Genomic DNA, 26,335 nt, shown 5'->3' with positions numbered 1-26,335 from the left:
AAAAAGTCAAAAATCACTGTTATCATAACTTCAGAAGCCCTGCCTGTTGCAGAAACCCCATGACATTTTTATAAAGAGACAACACTCTTGCCTAACTCTTCTTTTAATGGAGAGAGAGAATTATTCCAGCTAGATCCTGTCCAAGTCAAGCCGTTTTCATTATCTGTCAAACACTCCAAAATCAAGAGCCAGTTTGAGATGAGCTGAAAATCTGATTATGTTCATAATAAAAATTAAATCTCTCAATCCTTAACAAACAGAAGATTTATAATGATTTACAGTGTATCATTGAAATTCTAGGTACACTGAGGTTTGAGTTGAGAATGAAAATAAATAAAGGGCAAAAACTTTGCCCACTATTGCAAAGAGAGGCTCAGTGTGACGCTGCCACATCAGGTATTCTGTTTATCCCTAAGGCTGGTGCAGCAGTGACTTCAAAGTTTGATAGTGCCTGTTTTTTTTTGTTTTTTTTTTTTCTTTCTTTTTGTTTTTTATTCCTCCAAAAATGTTGAGCAGCAAGCTAATGGATCCCCAGCGGGGTGCAAAGACAGCAGAAAGCACAGGAATCAGATGTCAATGTATTCCTCGGAGATACCCTGCTAGGACAGAGCTAACTAACTAGGGTTTTAGTCTTCTCTTGGGGGAACACGCTTTGATGGTTCCCTGCCCACTCTTGGCTTCCTATATGTTTCCTGATTTAAATGCTGTCACAGATAAATCATGACTTCTGCCTGTCAGGACAATTTTCTATTTTTTTTTTTAAGGAAAAGTTTGGAATCATAAGCTTAAAAAGATGAGCAAGTTCTGGAGAATTTTATACTCACATATAAACATATGTATATAAGCATGTCATATCTCCCTACTATAGAATCATCCATGGGTCTGGGACTGTTCTCTGCATGTTCTTTCCCTACCCATTACTTTATTAGATATATCTATGTATTTTCTGCCAGTCACTTTCAGTCAATTGCTAGATTGCTTAGGAAACTTATTGAATAGATTTCGGGGGTTTGGGGGGTTCTCCTTGTTTTTCCTCAACACAGGCACAGATTGGAAATTGAAGTTGTCCCAGAGGTAAGAGTTTTGATTTTAAGTGTAATGGGCATCCAAAATGTACCGGTGTACTTTTTGTGGGTTTCCACCTATAAACAGCCCTTCAGGCACCAGAGAGTATTGATAATCTACCCTTTGCTTGGAGCAGAGACAAAACTCAGCAAACTGGAGTGAAAGTGGAAAGAGCTTGATCTACTTTGACCAAGCACAACCCTCTCAAAACCATGAAGTGAAACCGATTTACCCAGTGAAAGTCAAAGAAGTCAAAAAGCTGCACTAAAACCGTATCTGCATCTACTGACCGGCTTCTCCTCCGCCCTCGCCTCCACAAGCCCCGTCCTGTCCCAGTCTGCGCCCAGAAGCCTCAGGCACACAGTGCCTTTGTTTGGCCTCTGCCTTTGCTGGACCGCATCTCTCCACACTGCTCCTCCTGCAAGGGGGAGTCCTCATCGTGATGTACGTGTCATTTTGCTTCGGGCTCTACATGAGGCTTCTTGCCACCCAAACCTGCCCCACCTTGGGGTCAGCAGGGCCCTGGCCATTACAATGACATCTCTTGGTCTCATAGCTACTGTTCCGTATCCTTTTGCCCTCTGCCCAGACTGACTCAGCAAAGCCACGTTGGATTCTTCTGTTCCATAACGCAGACTATGTCGTCTCTCACAGTCTGGGATTCATGCCATCTGCATACCTTCCCGTTTGCCTCTATCCTCTCAGACTCCTTATCACTGCACTTTCACATTAAAAACCCCAAACTGACCTCTCAGCAACAACCTGAGTTCCTGCAGACATTTTGACATTTGACCAGTGTCATAGCAGGGACCTTCCTTGCTTCGTGAGTCATTTCCTCAAGATTTTTTGTCTTCGTACTCATGGTGATTCCTGCCCACTGAGGGATTCCATTACCTTTCTGGAGCATCAACAGTTAATGTGAGATTAAATAATCTCACATTAACTCTCACAGTTAAATAATAAAAAACACCCAACTGCTTGAGATGGGACAAAATGAGGACTCTCAAGGGGCATACTTAAAGTCACTCTGCAAGGTTTCAGTCTGAGGGCTTTTTGAAATGTTGGTTTCAAAATTATATATATATAATATATATATAAATTATAAAGCATTATAAAGAATTTATAAATGAAATCCATGAGATAAAAAAATAAGTGATGATAAGGAATTTTAAAAAAGAGCATGATTTTCATGCTTTGTTCACTGAGAAGATCCAGCAGCAGGTATGAATATGAACTTTTATAAACAGCTCCTTCCGCATTCCTCTTTAAATGCCATGACTTTCCCCAGTTAAATAAGAAAAGATTGTGGGACAATATCCAGCAGAGGTGAAGTGAGGCAGTAGAAAGGCCATTACATCAAAACCAAGGCCACAGATGAGTAGGACAAAGCGAATTTGGTGGCAGTGTCACTTAAGCTTTCTATATGTCAATTTCCTGTGGCTAAAAATAGCAGGTGTAGCTAATGTCACAGATAGGGAGTAAAGTAAAACAGATGTGAAAAATCAAGAATGATAATATGATGGGTTAATATTACTCCTTAAATTCTGGAAGCTGCTATTTTCATTTGAAATTCAAGTAACTTCCTTTTTAACCTGAAGATTTCAAAGTATTTAATGGGAAGTATAAAGGTAAGCCCAAATGATTGTGAACCAGTAATGAAACACTTAAATTAACATGGAAAAGCACACGAGAGTCCTTTCCAGCATTTACTGTAACTAATCACATAGGAAGGGTGTGTGGAGTTGGGTTCATTCCAAAGTAGCTTTTCAGACTAATATCAAAAATTTATCAGCCCCACAAATACATGTCTTCATCCTCCTAAGCTTTACCCACAGTAAAAGGAATTTAGTAATTTCAAGAATTCATCTCATTTATGGCCTAAGTGTGCACAGCAAAATGAATAATGTTAAAAAATAATTCAACATGGGTGGTCAAGGTCAATTTAGCAAAGCAAGGTATACCTGACACAACAGCGATGTGCCTTACACATGGGGACCCAGCTTATTCAGAGACACCAGAGGAGTGAGGGTGGGAGACGCAGATGGGACAAAAGAGAGTTGAGGATCCTCTTATAATATCGTAGACATCATTCTTGATTTTTCATCCAAACTTTCATTATTAAATAAAAGAGCATTATGTCCCATGTATAACTAAAAGAATCTATTCTAGATTCTTTTAAAGCTTCACTTGTCTGATTTTATGCTGTCATGTATTTAATGGATAATATAATACAAATAAGAACTTACTTTTGTTGCTTATAGTCATTAAAAATTACATTTCCATCTTCAAGACAGTATTCTAGGTTTTTTTATTTTTTACTTTTATTTTTTTTAGAGTAATGTGGCAGGGCTCAGCAGTCCCTAAAAATGCTGAAAGTGAAGTGGTAGATAAGCCTCAAACTTAATGGTTGTGAGGTCCTTAAAAAACAATACTGTGTTTTTAATGGAGTTAGACAGAGTGAGGAATGAAGCCGTTTTGCTTTCCCTGCATGTGTTTCTCACTTTGAAGTTAAAACAGCAGCTCAGTCTGATTGAGGTAGGTAGGGGGTAAAGAACTGGCCAGGTTTTACACATGAAAGCAAATACTTAGAAGCAGAATTAAAAGCCAATGCACACTAAACTGTGAGTGTTAACCCATGTCAGCCCTAATTCTACTCAAAAAGTGGAGTGTGAACATTCAAAGCTGATGACACTAGTCTCCTTGCCAGGAGCAGGGTCCCAAACTCACGCAGCAGGGCTGGAAACAGGGACTGCGCCTTGCTCAGGGTTCAGTGGTTGCCGTTGCGCCTCAGACAGAGGCGCAAGATGGAAGGGGCTTTTCAAAACCCTGTGGCCCAGACCATGGGGTCAGAGCAGAAAACCATGGAACTCTCATGTCTAACATGATATTAATAAAAGTAAAAGAAAAACGTAAAAAAACTGAATGAGATTTCTGTGGTCAAATGTTTGAGAAATTCAGAATTAATCAAGGTTAAACGTGTTTCTTTTCCAAAGGACTTCTCCGAGCCTTCAGTATTTTAATGTGCAGGAGAGGTTCCCTAATTATTGGGGCTGAGAGCTTTTTCTGAAAAGTTATGGGTGGATACTTATGTCCCATGGGGCACAGTTTGGGAAATACTGAGATAAAATATTACTGTCCTTGGTTTATAGATGAGGGAGTTGAGGCCCAGGAAGAACTCAGGTCTCTGGCCTCCGAGTACCACATCTTCCCAGGGGACCGATCAGAAATCTGAGAAAAGATAAACTGCAACCCTTTTAGGCAACACACATACCCTGGAAGGGTGTCCTAAAACTAATACTTCTGAAAGTGCGGTATACACACTCTTCTTTCCTGGCTCGGTCAGGACACACAGACCCTCCCAAGTCATGATTACCTGATACAAAGGCATACAGATGCTATCGATCCACTCCAATTGCAACCGAGGCAGCTCATCCTTCCGGTTCCGATCAAAAATAGCCTAGAATGGGGGAGGAGAACCTTGCTTTATTACACTGGAGTCTTTTACAGGCGCTTTGTCAAACACTTTGTCACAATGATCCGATTTTTACCAACTGAACACTTCACAAATGACAATCTTTACACGTACTTTCTTTTCCTTTATCTATGATGAGAAATAAAGTATTTTCACCTCTTTTTATGAGATTTGTAAATGAATTTATTTGAACTTTATAGCATGCAACTCCTTGGGGCCAAAATCTGTCTTCAGTTATAGGTAACTGCCACTAAATCAAGTCATCAGGTCACTGGGAATTGGGTACAAGTCAAAGGAAGGGGAGATTTTTTTTTGCTACAAAAATAGTGCAGGCTTTTATTTTTATAGCGAGAGAGGGTGGGATAGATCGGAAAAGATCCTTAAGAGCAATTTCACTTTAAATAGAAATTATTTGTATTAATTTTTCAGGGTGGGGACAATTTTGTGTTTCTCAATAAGGTCCTGTCATGAATAAATTCCTAAATTTTTATCTATCACTGGATGGATGATGGGGGCAGGTACCCATTCTCTCCTCATTCCCAGCCTTTAAACGTTATGATATTATAATGTTTAGAAAACTTAGAGAAAAAGAAGTGACATATTCCGTTGGGCAGACATAAAAAGAAAGACAATCAGTTGGAATTGGATGGCTGAGATAGAGTCCTCGGACAAACACTGCCTGTTCTACGCCAGTGAGACTGTCCCTCCCTTTATTCCTAAGGAGTAAGGCCAGGGTCTAAGAAACAACCCTGCCCTGCCTATGGTCTTACAGTAGGTTTCATCTTTTTTCTAAATAAAATGTGGCATCCACATCATTTTGGCATTCACATAGGTTGTGAGGGCAGATTCACAACATCTCCTTGGTTCAGATATGTTGAGAAATCCTGCATCCTTCAGACTTAGGAACAAGGGTGGGAGTGGGTGGGGCCCAAATCACTAGCCGCTGAGGTCACAGAAGATAGAAGAGCGCCGCTGAGGAAAATACCTCCAAATTAGAGAGGAGGTCACCGTCTCCTACGGGCTCTGTTCATCCTTGATTGTAATGTGAAACGTAAATATCAGGAAGGAGGACTAGGCATTTGGAGAAGACTCTGAAATATGCTGGAGGAAGGGCTAGTTCTTGTGAACTGCATGAATCTTGGTCCAAAATGTTCCTTTAAAAAACATTACTCTGGGGCTTCCCCGGTGGCGCAGTGGTTGAGAGTCCGCCTGCCGATGCAGGGGACACGGGTTCGTGCTCCGGTCCGGGAAGATCCCACATGCCGCAGAGCGGCTGGGCCCGTGAGCCATGGCCACTGAGCCTGTGCGTCCGGAGTCTGTGCTCCACAACGGGAGAGGCCACAATAGTGAGAGGCCTGCGTACCGCAAAAAAAATAAATAAATAAATAAAAAATAAATAAAAATAAAAAATATTACTCTGTTTTATCCTCTCTAGCTCTCATTGTTATCTGAGATTTTTAAATTTATTTAATGACTGTTTCTGGTGCATAGTATATAGTTATTTTGTTTTTAATTCACTGGTTTTTAGTATATTCACAATTAGCTGTGCAACCATTACCACAATTTATTTTAAATAAATTTATTTATTTATTTTTATTTTTGGCTGTGTTGAGTCTTCATTGCTGCCCGCGGGCTTTCTCTAGTTGCAGCAAGTGGAGGCTGCTCTTCGTTGCAGTGCACAGGCTTCTCATTGCGGTGGCTTCTCTTGTTGTGGAGCACGGGCTCTAGGCGCGCGGGCTTCAGGAGTTGTGGCACACGGCCTCAGTAGTTGTGGCTCGCAGGCTCTAGAGCGCAGGCTCGGTACTTGTGGCGCATGGGCTTAGCTGCTCTGCGGTATGTGAGATCTTCCAGGACCAGGGCTCAAACCTGTGTCCCCTGCATTGGCAGGTGGATTCTTAACCACTGTGCCACCAGGGAAGTCCAACCACAGTCAATTTTAGAACATTTTTATCACCCCAAGGGAAAAAAAATCACATATCAATTAGTAGTCGCTCTTCATTCTTCCTCAAACCCCCCAAGCCATAGGCAGCCACTAATTCACTCTCTACCTCTATGGATTTTCCTGTTCTGCACATTTCATGTAAATAGAATCATATGATATGTGGTATTTTGTGACCAGCTTCTTTCGCCTAGCATAATGTTTTCAAGGTTCACCCCTGTAAGCATGCATCAGCACTTCAATCATTTTTATTGCCAAATGATATTCCCTTGTATCATTATTGTATACCATATTTTATTTATCCACTCATCAGTAGATGGACATTTGGGTTGTTTTTACTTTTTGGATATTATATATAATGCTACAACAAACATTCAAGTTTTTGTGTGGATGTATGTTTTCATTTCTCTTGGGGCTATACCTAGAGGTAGAATTGCTGGCCACATGGTAACTCTAATGTTTAATGTTTTGAGGAACTGCCAAACTGTTTTCCAAAGCAGCTGCATCATTTATATTCCCACCAGCAATGTACAAAAAGTTCCAATTTCTCCACATCCTTGCCAACTCTTGTTATTGTCTTTTTGATTATAGTCATCTTAGTGGGTGTGAAGTGGTATCTCAGTGTGGTTTTGATTTGTATTTCCCTGATGACTAATGATTTTGAACATTTTTTTTTCATGTGCTTATTGGCCATTTATATATGTTCTTTAGGGGAATGTTTATTCAGATCCTTTATGCATTTAAAAAATTGGGTTGTCTTTCTATTGTTGAGTTGCAATAGTTGTTATATATTCTAGATACTAGGCCCATATCAGATATATGCTTTGTAAATAATTTTTCCCATTCTGTGAGTTATCTTTTCACTTTCTTGATAGTGTCCTTCAACACACAAAGTTTTAAGTTTTGATGACATCCAATTTCTCTATTTTATCTTTTGTTTGTTGTGCTTTTGGTATCATATCTAAGACACCATTGCCAAATCCAATCCAGAAAATTTATATCTTGCTTTCTTCTAAGAGTTTTATAGTTTTAGCTCTAACATTTAGGTCATTTAGGCTATGGTGAGAGATAGGGTCCATCTTCATTTGCATGTGATATCCCGTTGTCCCTGTGCCATTTGGTGAAAAGATTATTTTTCCCCCATTGCATTATCTTGGCACCCTTGGCAAAAATCAGTTGACCATAACTGTAAGGGGTCATTTCTGGACTAGTCACTTATTAACAAATGTTTGATGAGTATGTGAGATACCACTTTGTCCTGTGTTTTCCCTTAACAGAATTTTGCATCTTGTAATTGATTATTGGTGATTATTTATTTAATGTCTATATTGCCCAGCAGTTGACAAGCTTCTTGAGGGCAGGGAAGATGGTGCCTTGCTCATGGCTGGATGCACTGTGTCCAGCTTCATGCCTGATACTTGAAGGTGTTCAAGCATGTGCTGTTAACTGGCTCACTGCTTCCAGTATTAATCTGGATGTTGCCCACATTAGCCTTTGTCTTCATGAAGCCTTTGTCTTCATGAAGTTACTTCATGCCCACATTAGCCTTTGTCTTCATACTTTAGGACTATGACACCTGAAAGGGCTCTTGGACAATTTTATTCCTAAATATCATGGAATAATGGGCACAGCAGGTGTCCAATCTGAGTGTGTGCATTTCCAGACATTTCTGGAAAAGCACTAATGTGGGATAGCCCTGCCACAGCAGTTAGGCCTGAGGAGATAGTCATCAGCCGTGTTAAGTAGGCTTTTGTGGGGAGAGAGCAGCACTTACAGCTATGTATCCACCACAAAATTAATTTCATTTATGTCTCCAGAAAAACCCCTGAGACTACAAAAATTCCTTAGTGCTGCACCACTGCACCCGCCAGCTTGCCAATGCTGTCAATTGACTCATATTTTTTTTTTTTTTTTTTTTTTTTTTTTGTGGTACACGGGCCTCTCACTGCTGTGGCCTCTCCTGTTGTGGAGCACAGGCTCCGGACGCGCAGGCCCAGCGGCCATGGCCCACGGGCCCAGCCGCTCCGCGGCATGCGGGATCCTCCCAGACCGGGTCATGAACCCGTGTCCCCTGCATTGGCAGGCGGACTCTCAACCACTGTGCCACCAGGGAAGCCCTGACTCTCATTTTTTTCATTTAATTAAATAACCTGTGGTTTTGCTGCATTGTAAACCCTTCAGAGGAGGCCTCTGAAACAGTTTTTTAAAGAGGAGAAAAGCTTTTATTTGAAAATAGATATACATGTAGTTGACAGAAATTTGAGTTGTGCTACGTTTTACACGTTAACTATGTATCCCAATCTAGTATCTGTATTTTGTAACCAAATTTGGTGACATCACCAAAGAAGAACAAAGGAATGTGTTGAAAACAGTATAAATAGATATTGCTTTGGAAACTAAAATAATTGATGGGTGTTTTAACTTATGTAGTCTTTCTGACCTTTGTAGGTAAACAACAAATAAAGAATAGTCAAAATTAGTAAGTCTGTGAGTTCTTTAAGCTAGGCGCTAGTTCTGCTGCTCTTCCTTGTCTTTAAATGTCAGCAAAGAAAGGTGTTTTAAAACTTGAAGATCTTATAAATAAAGCCAAATATTCAAAACTGAGTGGATTTGAATCCTCATAAACAGACATTCTTGACCATTAACACATTCCTTGAGCTGCAATGAATCTTCTGTGCTGTGGCAGGCTTTAGAATACCCTGGACCATTCTTTGAGTCGTTGGGTGGTTTGAAGCTACCCATTCATTAAGAATAAAGAGGCCGCCCTCTCCTTGAGGGTGGTGACTGAGGCATTTATGTCTTTGTCTCCTGATTAGTAAAAACAGAATCATCCTTAGCCTACAGTAAGCATTCTCAAATAATAATTGAATGGATCAATCCAATCTAAATAGCATTTCAATCAGCAGAACTTAGTTCCCCAGATGCAACTTTTCATTTCGCAAAAAAAGGAAAAGAAACAGAGACTTGATTTGCTTTTGGGATTTTGGAAAGTTCAAAATTGGAAAGTAAAATCCAGAATATCCATTATTTACTGCACCTGCCTGTTCTAGCCCATCAAGCCTGGACAGCTTGCTTGCCTTTAATTTTTTTCTGTATTTCTGTTTCAAAGTAGCCACTGATTACATATGAAATGCCAGCCCTAGGCTTTGTGTTATTCAAATACTACTCTGCGATCCTCCCTTGCGCCTACTTCTCCCACTGTGGGAGTACAGGAAATGCTTGTTAAGTAGATCAGCCCTGTTAATCAGAAACCTGGGAATAAGTGTTTAGCATCTAAGTTCAATTAAAGCTTTAAAGAGTGATTCCTTAAATCCATTCTCTGTCTTTCCCATTTTCAAGGTGCGATTTGAAGTTATTTTTGAAAATGTCATTTGAAAGGGTAAATACGTCATAAGAAAAAGAAGAACTTACTGAAGGAGTGAGTTTGAGTTCTGCTCTCTCCCGATCTCCTTGTTCAAAGAACTCGCTGGTTACAAGTTCAGCCACCTGAAACACAGAAATATTTAAATTGACAGGTATGTGTAATTCATCACGAGACACAAGTTATTTCTGGCTTATGTGTATGGTAGCTATCTTCAAGACAGACAATCATTTAAAAAGCTTAATCTTTTGTGTTTGAAGGTATTATAGAATTTAATCAATGAAACTGATTTCCTTTTAATCAGAAGAACTTGTGCAATGCTTTTTTATTTATTTTTGTTGAAATAGAATTGAAGTACAGTTGCAATGTATCCTTAAACACATGCCGATAGACCATCTCTGACGGTAGAGCTTATATATACACATGAGGCACAAGGTTCCCACCTTCAAAGCAGGAAATGTTCTTATCCAGAAAAATGAAGCAAATAATAATCTAATAATAACTGATGTTATTATAATATATTATACTATATTTGTAATAATAATTCAGCCAACTTTCGGTTGTTTCTGTGCAGATTCTTTACTGTCACATACCTGTATTTTAGTTTGGTTTCATCTTGCCATCACAAAAACTCCTTAACCACGTCACCCTACCAGTATTTATGTGCACTCTGGAACGGGTACACCCAGGGCCCACCCCTTACTTCCTACAGTAGCCATCAGTCAAGGGGCAGAACTAATGCTAGATTCACTGTTCATACCAGACTTTTACAGTATGTTATGATATAGTCTGAAGAATGTGATTTGGTCTTCAGGCTGTCTCAATCCATGTACTAAATAACAGTGTTTATTTATGGTGGGTTCTAGCTGGTACAGCACAATGGAATGGCTGTTCTACCCCAAACCACAGAGATTTTTTCCAAAGTAAGGACACATATTTTTCTACTTTTCATCAATTAGTGTGGATGGTCAGAAGCTACTGATCATGGTCAAGCTTACAGAGATTTTCTTCTTCTCCAAGCCCTGTGCTTCTACTGATAGTTTTATGGGAAGCAAACTGATGTAACAGATAAGTGCTGAACGGGCGTTTTCAACAACACTATGATGTACATCTAGGATATCTCTGAGGTGAACTAGCTGGATTACAAAATATTGGAAGAGCAGAAAAGAAATACCAGACAACTTGATGGCAAGAAGATCTGGATCCCCAGACTAATTTTTCTCTATTCCAGGCTCTTGTAAAGATGAGGTTTTTAGGTCTGGCAAAGGTTAGAGTGGTTTAATTTTGGTCAAGTGCAGAGAATCAAGATAATTTACCTAAAGTATATCTCTCAGGAGATTTGTCAACCATAAATGGTAACCATTGCCAAAACTTAACAACAACCTCTAACACCCACACACACATCTGAGAGTAGCAAGTATGCAGTCATTTATTAAAAAATAGAATGGCCAGTTCAGATTTTAAACATTTTAAAAATTCAACAGCATAAAACCAGTTGGAACTGACTCGGTCTTTCTAGGACCTGGTTCACTTGTCTCTGTCCAGTCTCTGCCACTGCCTTTCACTTAGCGCTCCAGGCCTCTCTCATTGGTCTCTGGCCTTCCTTTTGAGAAGAAATGGTCCCCCAAGGACCTGGCCTCATTATTCAGTTCCCATAACTCTCCCTCAGAATCCTCTGAGGTGGATCTTTTGCACTAAAGAATGCAAGTGTGCATATGAGGTCACCCCGAGGTGGGAGTCCTGCAGAGGTCAGTAGCCCCTGGAAAGCAAAGAAATTAAAACAAAATCCTTTTCCTTGAGCTTTCCAAAGTGGTCTTGGGTATTTCCCCTGAGCTTCTTTCACAGATCAAATTGTACCACTGTTTCATTTGTACTTAAAATCCCAATCAGGACTATTAAGTGGCTCCTGATTGAATTTTTTATTAAAAAAGGAAATTGAGATGCTAATCAGGCCTTGGGGGCTGACTGGGGAAACCCACATGCTTAGAGTCATGTGTGTGAGGAAGGCAAAGTGAAATAGACACCAATGAAAACACATTTTGAAAGGGAATTAAAAAAAATCAACATCCAGGAAATTGGAAATATATTTCTATTCTTAAAATAAGTTTCTATTGTTTTTGTCTAACTGTTTCCTAAAATCCTATTAGAAGTGAGTAAGGTTTTGAAAATACCTAACTTATTCAATTCAGATACAAACACAAATGAGATCTACAGTTTAGAGTCGTGACAAGATTTCTGATGGAAACATTTGGAAAAAGATGGTTTTGTGTTTTATTTCCCTGACCTCATGAGTTTCTGCACTGGTCGGCAGAAGTTCAAATCCTAAAAATAAAATAATATTTATATCAGTGACCAAGAAGACCACCTACAAGTGGCCATTGGGCCTCTTCATTCTATAATCTCAATATGGAAACTTTTTTCCTTTCAAGTACTTTGGTCACTTTCTGGCTCCCACATGGGCTGCTGCTCCTTTCCTTGTGACATGCATTTCACTGGGGTTCTGAAGGCCCTGGCAGATCATCCCTCATCTACCCCCTTTCTAATCTTCTTTATTTTTCCTCCAGTTCCCCTAACTTTCTCCTACTCTCCACTACCTTCCACCCCTATCACAGGGGCCACTCTCAATACTACACTTTTCCCCACTACCTGGAAGAGCCACTTACATATTCTCTTCAGTTTATTCCCAAACTGTACTGTAAGGGAGGCCTTTCCACACTGGGGAAGGGAAGGGTGGGCAGAGATGTAGAAATAAGCAATGTAACCACACAAATCCTTCACCATAACCTGCTTTATGTAACTTCAAGCATGTCATACTAAAACGAAAACCAAGGCACTGGAAGAGAGCTATTCGTTGGAGGAGAGTCTATAGGAACACTGCACCACCTGCACTGAACTGTGATGTGAGAAAGACATAAACTTTCATTTGTGCTAAGCAACTAAAACTTGAGATTATATTTGTTACTGCAGCAAAGCCTAGCTTAGCCTTGACTAACAAAAATTGGTATGGAAGTGAGGTAGTGCTATTAAACAGAAAGGAAGGGAAGGAAGGGAGAGAGAAAGGGAAAGGAAGGAAGAAAAGAAAGAAAGACCCTAAGATATGTGGCATCGGCTTGGGGGCCAGGTATTTGTGAAACAGTGAGGTTGTTAGAAGCTATGAGGATGATGACCCATGTTACACAGTGGCAAAATATTTTGTACAGTTCTCATGGAAATAAAGCAAACAGTGTACCCAATGAATTTATAGCCTTAGGGGAAGAGACTGGAAAACAAAGTTAATAGCATGTGATGGTTGCTGTTGACTGTTTTGCTAGGTATTGTAAGAAGTGAGCTCAGAAAAGGGTTGGCAGGTCTATAACTAGGAATGAAAGGGAATAGAGAAAGTTACAAATTCAGGATCTTGTAGGGATAGAATATGAAGCTGCTTCTTAATCCCAAACTGTGAAAATAAAAATTGAGATACACTTTGAATGACAAAGGCTGATCAAGACTCAGCCTTGCAACAAGAATCAAATGGAAGATGTGGCCAGTAACACATAGTTAGCAACTATGAATGAATTAGGTGGCACACACAACATCCTTTTAGTTAGACAAAATGGCCCAGAAAAATGATTGAACTACATGGTTTCCTCACTGGGGCCAAATACTAGGCCCCCAATACTAGGAATTAACTGTTGAGAGAGGAAGAAAGATGTATGCATGCTGTATTTCCTTGTTCCTGAATATAAGGAAGCAAAGAAATACAGTAGATCTAAGAAGGTTGTATAGAATCTAACTGTGGATGTGTTATTAGCAAATGGAAGTGACTGGAATCAAAGACCTAAGAAGGTGACTAAATGTGCCAAAAACCCCCACAAGCCTTTGACTATTTAAAACTTAAAACAAGCCTTGGGTCTTCAAACTTCTTTAGGGGGGAAGCAGGCTGAGAAAGCTGCTTGGCCTTTGAATCTAGCCAAGGAGGATAATGGAAAAGGAATAATTTCCTAGGGTGGATCTATAGGCCATGGAAAATATTGAATTGGGCAGCATCTCCCTGAGAATCAGGGCCTACCACAGAGTAGAAGGCCCTCCCAGAGAATGCCCAGTGGGATTTTGGAATTGCTATGGACCCCTAACTGCCAAATATTGCCATCTCTTCCCTTTCTAAATGGGATTGTCATAATGAGTATTTTGTGGAGTGGGTGTTATGTGCTGCATTTTGGGTGTGTGTGGGCCTTTAGTTCATCTTTAGTTTAATCTTTACAGACCTGCTGTAGAGATTAGCACATATCATCCAGAGATCCTGGACTTCCAGCTTAATATCACGACTGATGGGATATTTGGGTCAACTCCCTTGGAGGGTGGGGGGATGAGTATATTTTGCCTGGAGGAAGGAGAGTGAATCACATTTTTGGTGATTAGAAGGGCAAACAGTGGTATGTTTTCACCAACTATTTCTGGCTTTCTACTTTCTGGGCACATGGAAGGATGGGCACTTCCTGGCTGGGTGGGATCATGTGACCAAGTTCTGGCCAATGAATTGTAGGCAGGGGGACAGCATTTAACTTCCAGTGTAAGACCCACCCGGGCCTCTGCTGGAATGATCCAGACAGTAGCTGCTCCCTCAGCCCCAGTCCAGGATGAGGACAGAGGCGCCAGCCATGCCCAGAGGCACATGTCTCCAGGTGATGTGTTAGTTTAAAACACTGAGATTTTGAGCTTAGTGATAACACAGCCCATTCTGCCAACACACTTGCATCATTTAAAAATGCTGATTAGTGCCTCCTGTGTAAGAAAGCATAAAACACTAAGAATGAAGGCTTTGGAATCTCATCTGCTAGGATTTGAATTCCTCCTCCACCACCTACCAGCTATATGCCTGGCTACGTATCCTTTCTAAGCCTCATTTTTCCCATTGGTGAAATAGGAATAATCACTGTATTAGTTTCCTAGTGCTGTCATAAATTACCACAAATTTGGTGGCTTAAAGCAACAGAAATGTATTCTCTCAAAGTTCTGGAGGCCAGGAGTTCAATATCACTTCACTGGACAGAAATCAAGGTGTTGGTAGGGCCATGTTCCCTCTGGAGGCTCCAGGGGAGAATCTGTACTTTGCCTCTTTCAGTTTCTGGTGGCTGCCAGCATCCTTCTGCCTGTGGCCACATCACTCCAATCTCTGCCTTGTCTTCACACACCTTCTCCTCTTCTGAATGTGCCACCTCCCTGTGCCTCTCTCTTATAAGGACACTTGTGATTGAATTTAAGGCCTACCTGGGTAATCCAGATAATGATGATGATAATGATAAAGGTGGTCCTTAACTTAATCACATCTGCAAAGACCCTTTTTCCTTCTAAGGAAAAACCATTTACAGGTTCCAGGGATTAGGACCTGATATCTTTGGGTTGCCACTATTCAGCCCACTACAGTCACAATACCCACCTCAGGGGATTTTTGAGGATTAAATGATATAATACTTATAAAGCAGTCATTTAACATTGGTTATTTAGTCAATAAATATTAGTTTTTTATTGTTATATGAATGTATCTTATTTTCCCTTAAATGTCAAGTCTCAGGATACCAAGTTATCATTTTAGACCCCGCAGCCCATCCAGTAGGTGCCTCATAAAACCAAAAGAGCTATTAACCAAATACTATCAAGGTAATAAAGGACCTTTAGTTGGGTAGTTATGGGATTAAAAACTATTCTAGCTCTAGAACTAACACTTTTGGACAGTGAAACCAGAGAGGTGGTAAAGGCATTAAATTTGGGATACAAATTAAATTAGATACTACACATTTTGGCCAAAGAGCCCTCTGATCTCTAAACAGACTTTAAAGAAAAAGAAAAATAGAAATTCCTTTTTATCCTTGTTTTTTTTTTTTTTCTTCAGATGTAAAAAACTGGACCTTGTACTAAAACACGGTTACCTATTCAAGAACACTACGTATGAAACTCCTGCCTTAAGAAATGGTCAAGGTGTTATTTGGATTTAGTGCATTAAAAAAAATCTTACAGAGTCAGAAATATTATTTCTCAGTGGAAGCACGATAAAGAAAGGCTGGGCAATAAACCGTCGCCCTAAACCTCCTGCTATTTTTTACACCACGTTAATACTGATGCAAATTGACTCAGGTTTCAGTGCCTGGTAGACAGGGCTCTGGGAATACTGTCCCCCCCCAGTCCCTCCTCGGCTGAGACCTGTCATTAATCACCACTCGCCTGTCTGGAGATCTCCCACGGTTTGGTCACGGCTCCAAGGTCACAGGCTGTCATTAACATTGATCTGAAAAACAGAACCAAACAAAACAGCCTGAATAATCTTTTGTTGCATTCCTAAACAAACCCGTCCTAGATACATACATAAATAAAATGGGACCCGGCCAGCTTACATCTTCTTTTCCTCAACAAGGGCAGCACTGCTGACAGACCCATGTTTAGCACCTCCATCATGCAGCCGCACTACTTCGGAAGACAAAGCTCGCACACACTCTCGGTGGCCCTTTTGTTTTGCCTGCGGCAGATCAAGGAAAGCCAAGCACTGCTTTCTCTATACCTGAACCAAGCAAGCTCTGCTTAAAATAATTTGTAATGGACGATGCTTTTTATTTTTAACTCTCAGCAAGGGAATCAGTATATAATACTCTATACATAGGTCATAAACCTGTTTACCAATGTATCACTGATTGATAGGGACAGAAGAAAACCCACACCAAAAAGGCAAACCACATGCCCCATTAGGGGCTCCTGAATTTTCTTTCTTTCTTTTTTTAAAATTTTTATTGGAGTACAGTTGCTTTACAATGTTGTGTTAGCTTCTACTGCACAGCAAAATGAATCAGCCATACATATACGTATATCCCCTCCCACTTAGGACACCACAATGCATTAAGTAGAGTTCCCTGGGCTATACAGTATGGTCCCATGAGTTGTCTATTTTATACGTAGTATCAATAGTGTATATGTGTCTCCTGCATTTAAGATTTGCGGGGGAGAACCACACAGTTTGACTCCAGTTTACTACCTGGCTACAACCATATTTTATAAGCGTTACGAAGAAGAAACATATTCAGCTACAGCTTTCATTAATTTGAGCCCATAAGAAAGTACAGGAAATATCTGAATCAGATTTTTGAGGGGCAGATTTCTATTGGTTTAGAAATCTAGAATCCAGATTGAAACCTGGATATAAAAAACAGGGGGAACAATTCAAATTGTAGATAACTCTTGTATTTCTAATTGGATGTGGTGAGAAGGGAAAAATCAGGCACACTCTTTGTCCAAAATCTGCTTTCTTTGCCTAAAACCAGCAGCGCGTGATGAAAACTAACGAAGGATCTGAGCTGGGAAACCACATCTTGGCTAACTCCTTTTGGAAGAAAGGAGTGTGTTGTCAAAGGTCAGAGGGCTGCCCTGATGTCAGGTGTTAACATTTCATACCCTGCTGGATTCTACTGCCTTGGAAACATGTCTGCTTCCCAGATGGCAGGGCATGCCTGGATGGTGGTAGGGTTTGTGTAACTTCTCCAGGAAACCCTCCAGGGAACAAGGCAGACCGGCAAATAACAATAGGTCATTCAAGGCACAACCAGGCAGCTCCAGCATGAGCAGCCCTCTAGGAATCAGGCACCGTCTAATTCCAAACACTCCTGTGCTAAGCCCTGTGCAAAGAGACACATCAGTCTATTCTTCGTGCTTCATCTTTTGTGACAAGCACTTCTACAGTGCTTACATGTGCCTGCCTCTGTACTAAGTGCTTTACCAACTACCTACTAACTAACTACTAACTAAATGACTCCTCATCACAAGATGCTGTTATTTCTATTTTACAGAGAGGTCAATGGCAGCATGGAGAGATTAAGCAACTTTCCCAAAGTGCGTAAAGGATTCAGGATTCTGTGCTTATCGCAAAGCTGCCAGAGCCCCTCTTGCTAAACTCCAGTGATTCTCATTTTAGGTTCTGCTGGTACCAGAGAGGGACATGACTGTAGGTAATGCATTAGACTTTGTAGTCTCTCTCCCGGACAGGAAATAATCTCTGTGAAGCTGCCTACTTGTACCATAGTTGGATAATTACTTAAGTTCCATCTGCTTGATAATTTGAAACTTACTTCTCAAATTCATATCAACATTAATCAGTCAATCAACAAATTTATTGAGTATCTGCTAGGTGCTCTGATGATGAGAATTCTAATAGCTACCATTTATTGAAGAGGCATTAGAGGGTGATTTACATAGTCTCTATATGAGGTAGGGATACTATTATTATCTCCATTTTACAAAGCAAATAGTGCTTTGCATTCCTGGATCAGAGAGTTCAGGTACCTTGCCTGAGGTTACACTGCTAGGAGCTATCAAAGCTAGGATTAGGATCCATATAGTCTGACAGAAGAGCCTCTACTTTCAATGAATACTCTGCAGTGGAGCAGAAAGTCTGTATAGAGAAGGAAGACTGAAAAAGACTGGGAGGGAGGACGGTGGAGTGTCTGAAACCTTTATCCAATTGGTGTGGGGAGTCAATGAAGGTTGGGGACACAGGAGGAACCTGGCCAGAGCTTCAAGGAGAGAACTTTAGGTAGTAGATGTGGAAATAGTTTAAAGAAGTAGAGAATGGAAGCAGAGAGACAGTAGGAAAGCATAAATTGATAAGGTCATAAAACAAAGGAGGGGAGAGGGGAAAGAAAGTCAAGGATAGGGTTGGGAGCTTGCACAGGAAGAATGAACAGAAGGAGGCGAATGGGCAGTTTTACCTTATTTTTTAGATCAAGCCTCTGTACTTGAAAGGCCTTCTCTAAAATATGAGAGCAGGGAGGGAGTTTATAGCAACTGTTTGAGTCCTGAGGTCTGCACAACTCTAGTGCATTTTAGAGCTAGGTGGTACAATCTGCTTAGTGTGACTGCAGGAATGAACGGTCAGGAATGTCCTCTGTGGGGCGGGAAGGGGACGGTGTGTTCCTAGTGTATCTGAGACTCGCAGCAGCTCCTTGTTATCATGCCTTTCCTCCTCTAGGAGCCAAAATTATTTGGATAACTATCTTGTGATTATTACTATTTTCTTGTTTTTCTCTACTTTTTAAAAGCATTAACAACTCAAAAGGAATACACTGTAATTTAAAAGATATATCCAAATTCAGTAAAAGATTACACGTATGAACTGAATTTTATGCTTACCATACAAAAAGATTACACCTCGCAGTCTGCATTCTGTTTCACTGTTTTAAATTTTGAACACAAATACAGACCCCAAATGGTCAACATAAAATGACAGAATGGAAGTAACTCAAGTTCTGTTTCTTTATCTTTAAAATCACCGAGCTATCATTGTTTATTCTGAATATATGGTTTCAAAGCAGAAAGGTGATGTTCTCAGAGGTTAGAGACACAAACTGCATCTGGAGTGAATGCAGAAAGTTCCGAACCGTTAGCAACTTACTCTTGAAAATGTGTCCGGAGTCCACCTGTGCCAGGGGCTGACGGAATAACTGGACGTTCTTGGAATTAACTTACATGTATGATAGATGCACAATGAAAGGATAAGTAATACTGTGCTAATTTGAAGCGTTCATAGCAATTATTTTGATACTCAACAGTAATCTCAGCCGTTGTTTAGAATTTATTCCAACAAAAGATTTTTCTCTGGGAGGAGCGTCTCATTGTTGACATTGTTTAGATTGCAGGCACATGGTGATGATAAAAAGCAGACCAACTTTTAGTTGGTTTTATTACTATTTCAAAATTCTCTAAGACAGTGCTCCCCCTGAGCCCCGCCAGCTGCCCGCAACGTGCACATGGTCAGAGTCCAGCTGTGAAATTGCGGGGTGGGGGGGGGGGGAGGGCAGAGCTGGGGGAAGAGGAGAGTTCCTGAAGCATCTCACCTCTGTTTTATGTACTGTGCTTCTAAATAAGATTTTCTTACATATGGGGTTCCCTGCCGAAGAATTTGAAAACGTCTGTGGGAAAACACTCAGGTGGAGACATGGAACGAGTGCTGGCATTTTACGAGTTGTGCTCAGGAGGGAGGCCAGACCCAAGAAACCCGGTGGGACCATTTGTGAGGATGCTGAGGAAAAAGAGAAGAATTCCTTGAGGGACGATTACACTTAGGGGGCAGTGGGGAGGAGGAAGGACTAGAGAAGCACAAATAGGAGAAGAAAAAGTCAGAAGAAAGTGAATATACAGAAGAGCATGGGCTTTGTGGAAGCCAAGGCAGGGAAAAGTTTTAAGAAAGGAAAGGCCAACACAGTTAGGGCTGCGAAGAGATGGAGGAAGCTGAAGAGAACAAAGGCTGTAGGATCTGATCCTTAGGAGGTGACCGGTGACTTTCAAAACGCACAGAAATTACATTTCAGCAACTAAATTCCTCAGTGGAGGAATTCACTCTAAATACTAAATACTCTGTGGTAACTTCATACTTTGGAATACTATGCAACAATCAAAGATGATACTGGTATGGACATGGAAAGAATTCCAAGGCATACAGCTGAGTGAACAAGTGAGTCCAGACTGACATGTAAATATATAATTTATGTTAAAATGAACAAACAAATCTACACTAAATAGTATGTTTCCCATAGGTACACATGTATGGAAATGCTCTGACAATAGTCTGAAAAGAAACAAGGAATTGCTAACAGAGCAAAGCTATGCACAGTATGGGAATTGGGAATGATGCTCAAAGAACTGGGGGGTTATCTGTAATTTTACTTTGTTTCAGAAAAATATATTCCTGTCATTACTTGTGGGATTAAAAATGATTTAAAAAGAAATAAATTGCCTTGTAAGAGGTTAGAAGGAGTGTGAGTGAAGTGTGGAATTGAGAGAGAGAAGAAAATTACGATTGGACTTGAAGAAGGAGGCAGATTTTAGGGATTTTTTTTTACTGAGGAGATGGAAGCATATTTTTTAGGCTTAGAGAGGTCATGCTGGGGGGAAAAAGAAGTCAGCTTTTGAAAATGCAAGCCAAAGAAGTATAATTGACACAGCAAGGTCAGGGGTCGGGGTGGGGCAGGGAGGTGGAGGGACTGGAATAGGACACGAGCAGAGATGCTAGTGTTGAAGACAGGAAGGGTCCTTCCCACCCTCACCCATCACCAGCCCCCCGCCCCTGCCACCCCACCGGAAAGGATGCAGAAAAGGTCTGTAAAGATAACAGATCTTGATTTGTAAGACAAGCACAGTTGTCTTTAATTCCTCAAAAAAAAGCTAACACAGAGAAATAGTAATGCACAGAGGGGAGAAGTAGAGCGCCCTCTGGTGAGAGAGTGAGAAGAGGGAAGTGGCAGGCAGGGCTCTGTGTTCTCAGATGGAGGCGGAGGTCTTGCACGTGCATGCGGGCCAGGGCTGGGGTAGGGATCTCACTGGGGGTGATGCCAGTGGTCGCCTGGCTGTGGAGCAGACACACTGCGCCCAGAAGCCCAGAAAGCTCACAAGCTTTCCCAGAAATGCTTAATAAATCTGGAACAGGACTAATTCACCAGAAAGTCTGGGGATGGGTGAGATGGGGATAGTGGAAGGACAGGGTATGAGAGAAAGAGGAATAGTGCCTAACCAGCTGGACTGGCTGCAATCAGGTGGTTAAAATGTGCCACATAAAAATGATGGTTTGCTGCTGTCTTTTCTAAACAACTGGGAAGAAGTCCTGTGAAAAGTCTAGAACAGATTCCTTATTTCCAGCATCAAAATCTTTTGATTGGCTTTCTATCTACAACGTCTATTGTCTCTAAAAAAACCCCCAAACTAACTCTCACTTTCCTTTGTTCTGTGTAACTGTTTCCGGAGGTTCAAAAATCCCCCCCTCCTGCAATTTGCATGCCTGCTGAAACGGGACCAATTCAAACATCACTTTCTAATTTTGAAGGCAAATTTATGCAGAGGAGGCAAAATAAAATAAATTAGAAAACGAAAAGACACATTCTCTAATTATTCAAGTAATTTCTGAACGTTCTGAATGTAAGCTTTGTTACTTTAAAAACTACTTGTGTGCTTTTAGCACTGTCAGAAAAGCATGGCTAAATCGTCAAATAATGAAGAAACACATAAACAAGAGCTGTTTCTTACCGAAATATATCACGATGGTTTTTGATGTTCCAATCATATTCTCCTTTACTGACAAGTTCGAAGAATTCAGTTCTCCTCCTGCATGAAATCAAATGAAAAATGAAAAAAAACAAACCCTGGAATGAAATTTCTCAGTCTGTGTGGTGACATAAACACATTTATGGGAAAATATAAGACCACCTCAACCAAGTAACTTAATATTTGAAATCATGAGGCTAAAGTGCTATCAAAATAAATCACTTTAAAAAAAAATGTTGAGGCTTCAAGAAAAAGCCACAATCATTTCTGAATGTATTTACAACGGAGGAGATTATCGAGCCACAAAACAGAAAACAGTGTGGTCCTGCATTTGGGATTACTTGATGTGAAGCCCTGTGACTCTTACTGAAAGTCAGAGAAGGGAGGCAAGGACACATAAAAAGCGGGAAGAGTTCCAGAATGTTCTTTTATCATTCAACTTAGAACTGACCTGTATGATGATCCAAGATACGATAAACTCCCTGGTAGTAAATTCAGGACAAATACTTTTGTAGAGGTTAGAAGATAACTATTTCACCATTTCAGTGCTTAAACACAAAGGCTATGGAGTCAGAAATAACTCTGTTTAAATAATGGTTCAGTCACTGCCTTGCTCTGCAACTTTGGAAAGTCACTTAAACCCTCTGAGCCTCAATTTCCTAAGCTCTAACTTGGGGGTCCTATTTGCTGACTCAGTTATTGTGAGGATTAAATGAGACGACATGCAACGCATTTAGCATGTGTCTACACATTTTAAGTGCTGGATACACACGCATGTGGAAACACATTTGGAGATGTATAGATATGGAAAAGACAAGAAGGGAATCTTCTCAAATTGTGAATATAGGGTGACATTTCTATTTTCAAAATCTTCCTTTAGTCTAGTTATGTGATTTTCATATTTATAGTGAGAAAGGAAAAAAAAAGACATCACCATTTTTATTCTTTAAGAATCATTTCCCAAGGTTTCACTCTCTTGGCACTTCCTAATGAGAGACCATTTAAAGGATTCTGGCACGCTGTTTCCCGAAGTGCATCCCACAAAATGCCAATCTTAGGAGGTGCTGCATGAAAAGGAGTGCTCTGGCCGAGTGGGTATGAGAAATGCTGCCTGTGATATACCTCTCTAGAGACTCACCACGACAATAGCCTTTTGAAGGCTCTGCAAAATACTGAGAAAAGCCTACTCACCCTGACTTAACCACAGAATCCCATAGCACTGATGTTTTAAGGAATACACTTTAGAAAATAGTACCATGTCATTTATGGTGGAAATCAGAGTAGGATCTTAAACACTTATGCTGACCCATTGTAATCTGGGGGGACAAAGGACAAGATGCTGAGTGCTATTGGCTTCTCTGTTTCTTGTCTGGAGTCCCCATCACCAGCTGGCCAACAGTATGGACTTCTTGCCACCTGATCAGATGGACAACTCAATTCACCTGAAAGGGGGCAGGTCAGGAAGACAAACAGGTGACTCATTTCCTTATTTGAGACACAAAGGCAGGGCCTGGATTTGCTTCTTCAAGTGGGTACAGGTCAAGGTCACACCACGGATGGAATAATCTCCCCAACAACATCACTGCACCTTTACCACCTTTTTCACTTGCCCACTCCCTTCTTTTTGACCATGGTCATGCCTTTTTCACATCACCACCACTGACTGTGATCTGCAGTAGAAAGAGATGGCGGAATGGAAAGAGCCCACGTCTGGACTCACACAGACCTGGGCTTGATGCTGACTGTCACTCACTAGCTGTATGGTCCTGGGCAAGTGGTTCCACATTGCTGAGCCTCAGTTTCCAGCTCTGCGGTGAATATTTGCAATGAGGTGCATCAAGTGTTTGGTACTGGTAGATACTCAATACCTGATAGCCATGGTTGATGTGTAAATAATATTAACGGTATTACTGCCAACAGTGATACACACTGGACTAATTGGACTTTATGGAGATTGAAGAGGTCATCTACTTCTTTTTTCTGCCTGAATGGAAATTCTTCTTCTTTTGAATAATTGTGGAGCAGAAAGTTTGGTGCAACAGATATTTATTGAACACCTACTGTGTGCCAACTCTTTACTAGGCTTTATGGACACAAGACAATTTGTAAACATCTCTGAGTTTACCAGGGGTGATCAACAAATACAGGTAATCCCCCTTCAAAGGTGATGCTAAAGATAATACTAATGATACTGGGACTAGAGTGAGGTTAGAGAGAGACTCGCCTTGGGTACAAAATTCAAGTGGGTGCCCCAAACTCAGTAATCAAGACAAATAATATCTTAATGCAATGTTTTTAAAAATCAGCATAAATACAAAAAACCGCATGATGAACAAAACATCAAAATTTTAAATAAAGACAGGATCTGACGCTGCACTCTTCGTGACCCACCTCAGTTGCCTGCCGCTACTCCTCACCCTGAGGAGGCTAATATTTGTTGGGCCCTTATTATGTTCCAGGCGGACTTCCTGGGTTCTGTCACTTATTAACCACATGACTGACCTTGGGTAGGTTATTGAACTTTGCTGGGCTTCAGTTTTCTTGTCAGAGAAGAGTAACAGCAATAGGATCTATCTTGTTAGGGTTGGTGGGAGGATTCAATGAGATGATTTATGTCACACACTTAGCAGAGTGCCTGGCACACAGTAGGTGCTCAGTAAGGATTAGCTACTGTTATTAAGCTCAGAAGGGTTGAGTGAACTGGCCCCAGGTGGTGAGTGGCAGAGCTGGGATACGAACACAAGCTGTTGGAATAATGGCTGCCCCAAGCAGCTAAGATGTGCTCAGGGTGTCCTGGGAGCACAGAGGAAGGCACTTGGCTTAGATAGGAGAGTCATGGAAGATCATGGAAGGCCTTCTGAAAGAGCTTGTCAGTCATCATCTCTGTCATCATAAGCACCTGGATGTCTTTTCAATCCTATGAGTTATTCTAAGAAATCATTAGAAGGCAAGCTCTATGAGGACAATAGCCTGGCCCATTTTTGTTCACCCCTGAATCCCCAGTGCCTACAACAGTGCCTGACATGTACCAGGAGCTCAATAAATATTTGTTGAGTTGGTGAATGAATGAAGAAGATGATCTCAGAAAACTATTCATTAAAGAAAAAACTCTTTAGACACTGGTTCCACCTAGATTCCAATTGTTCTACACTCTTCACAGCTGTCATTTGGAGAGATTGAGATAAGAAAACAACCTAAAACCTATCCAAGAAAAGCCCTGTCTTGAAGACTAGATTCTAACTTGATCCAGGTGGACAACATAACAAGTTGGGGGAAATGTAAGAACACCGTTCCCAACCAATGCCTGACCCTTCCTCCATAACTATTGGAATACCTGCTGAGAGTATGTTCAATATATGAGACATAACATTTTTGATGTAAAGTGGAAGCATATTACCTAGGCGTCTAACTCAATATAGAAGTTTGTTTGTTTTAACTGCAAATGTATGACATGCCAACCAAATAGCACCAGAAGAATAAATCTCCATGATTATGAAAATTTTAACACCTAGAGCTGCTGGTGTGAAAGTCTTAAATCAACTGAACCCAAAATCAGTCATAGGCATCACATAACATTATAACAAAGCCAGGGTCTACTGCATCAGGACAAAAGGGAATATCCACTATCCCTAGGGGGTGGTAGGTAGAGGAGGGGCAGAAGGAATCTTTTCATAGAGAACAGAAAAATGTGGCATACTAATTTTATTTTTCTCCACTGACAAAAGTGTGGCTATTTCTTTTCTTTTTTTTTTTTTTTTTTTTGCGGTACGCGGGCCTCTCACTGTTGTGGCCTCTCCCGTTGCGGAGCACAGGCTCCGGATGCGCAGGCTCAGCGGCCATGGCTCACGGGCCCAGCCGCTCCGCGGCATAGGGGATCTTCCTGGACCGGGGCACGAACCCGTGTCCCCTGCATCGGCAGGCGGACTCCCAACCACTGTGCCACCAGGGAAGCCCAATGTGTGGCTATTTCTTGATAGGTTCTATTTATTCTGGCGTCCCAAGGTTTGGATCCCTCTTTGCCTCTCTGTCTGTCTGTCTCTATGTGTGTTTGTGTACATAAATCACACACACACACTTATATATAGGTAAAATTGCTGGGTCATAGAATGATTTCTATGTTTAATTTGAGTTTTCATTATAAATACAGATTGTTAGGGGTATACGGAACCTTTGAAAAAAAATCTGCTGTAATTCTCTCATTTATAGATGAGGAAACTCAAGGTGAAGGAAGGTGAAGTGATTTGCCCAGGGTCCCAGGGTAGTTATGGGCAGATCTAGGTAGATTCCGGGTCCCGAGCTTCCCAGTTCTGGCCCCCTGAGATAATCTTTATAAACTGTGTGTTGCATGAACGGGGGCAAAATAGGCTTGCATGCTGTGAAAATCTGGACATAGGTATAATGGCATCACAGGCTGCTGTACTAAGGAAGTACCCAGTACTGAGTACCA

General features: G+C 40.9%; 1 protein-coding gene across 1 annotated transcript in view; it reads right to left on the bottom strand.

The window, feature by feature from the left end:
* The window catches only part of PDE11A (phosphodiesterase 11A), a 435,071-nt gene that overhangs the window by 26,346 nt on the left and 382,390 nt on the right, over window positions 1-26,335 (bottom strand). The window contains exons 17-20 of the mRNA XM_073806952.1: window positions 21,871-21,948; window positions 16,036-16,099; window positions 9,888-9,962; window positions 4,439-4,522 (exon numbers count right to left, since the gene is read on the bottom strand). Coding sequence (XP_073663053.1) covers window positions 4,439-4,522; window positions 9,888-9,962; window positions 16,036-16,099; window positions 21,871-21,948 — 301 coding nt within the window. The remainder of the gene's footprint in view (window positions 1-4,438; window positions 4,523-9,887; window positions 9,963-16,035; window positions 16,100-21,870; window positions 21,949-26,335) is intronic.

This window comes from Tursiops truncatus, chromosome 7 (assembly GCF_011762595.2).
Source record: "Tursiops truncatus isolate mTurTru1 chromosome 7, mTurTru1.mat.Y, whole genome shotgun sequence".
NCBI classification, from domain to species: Eukaryota; Metazoa; Chordata; class Mammalia; order Artiodactyla; family Delphinidae; genus Tursiops; species Tursiops truncatus.
This window is presented reverse-complemented; position numbering and strand designations above follow the sequence as displayed.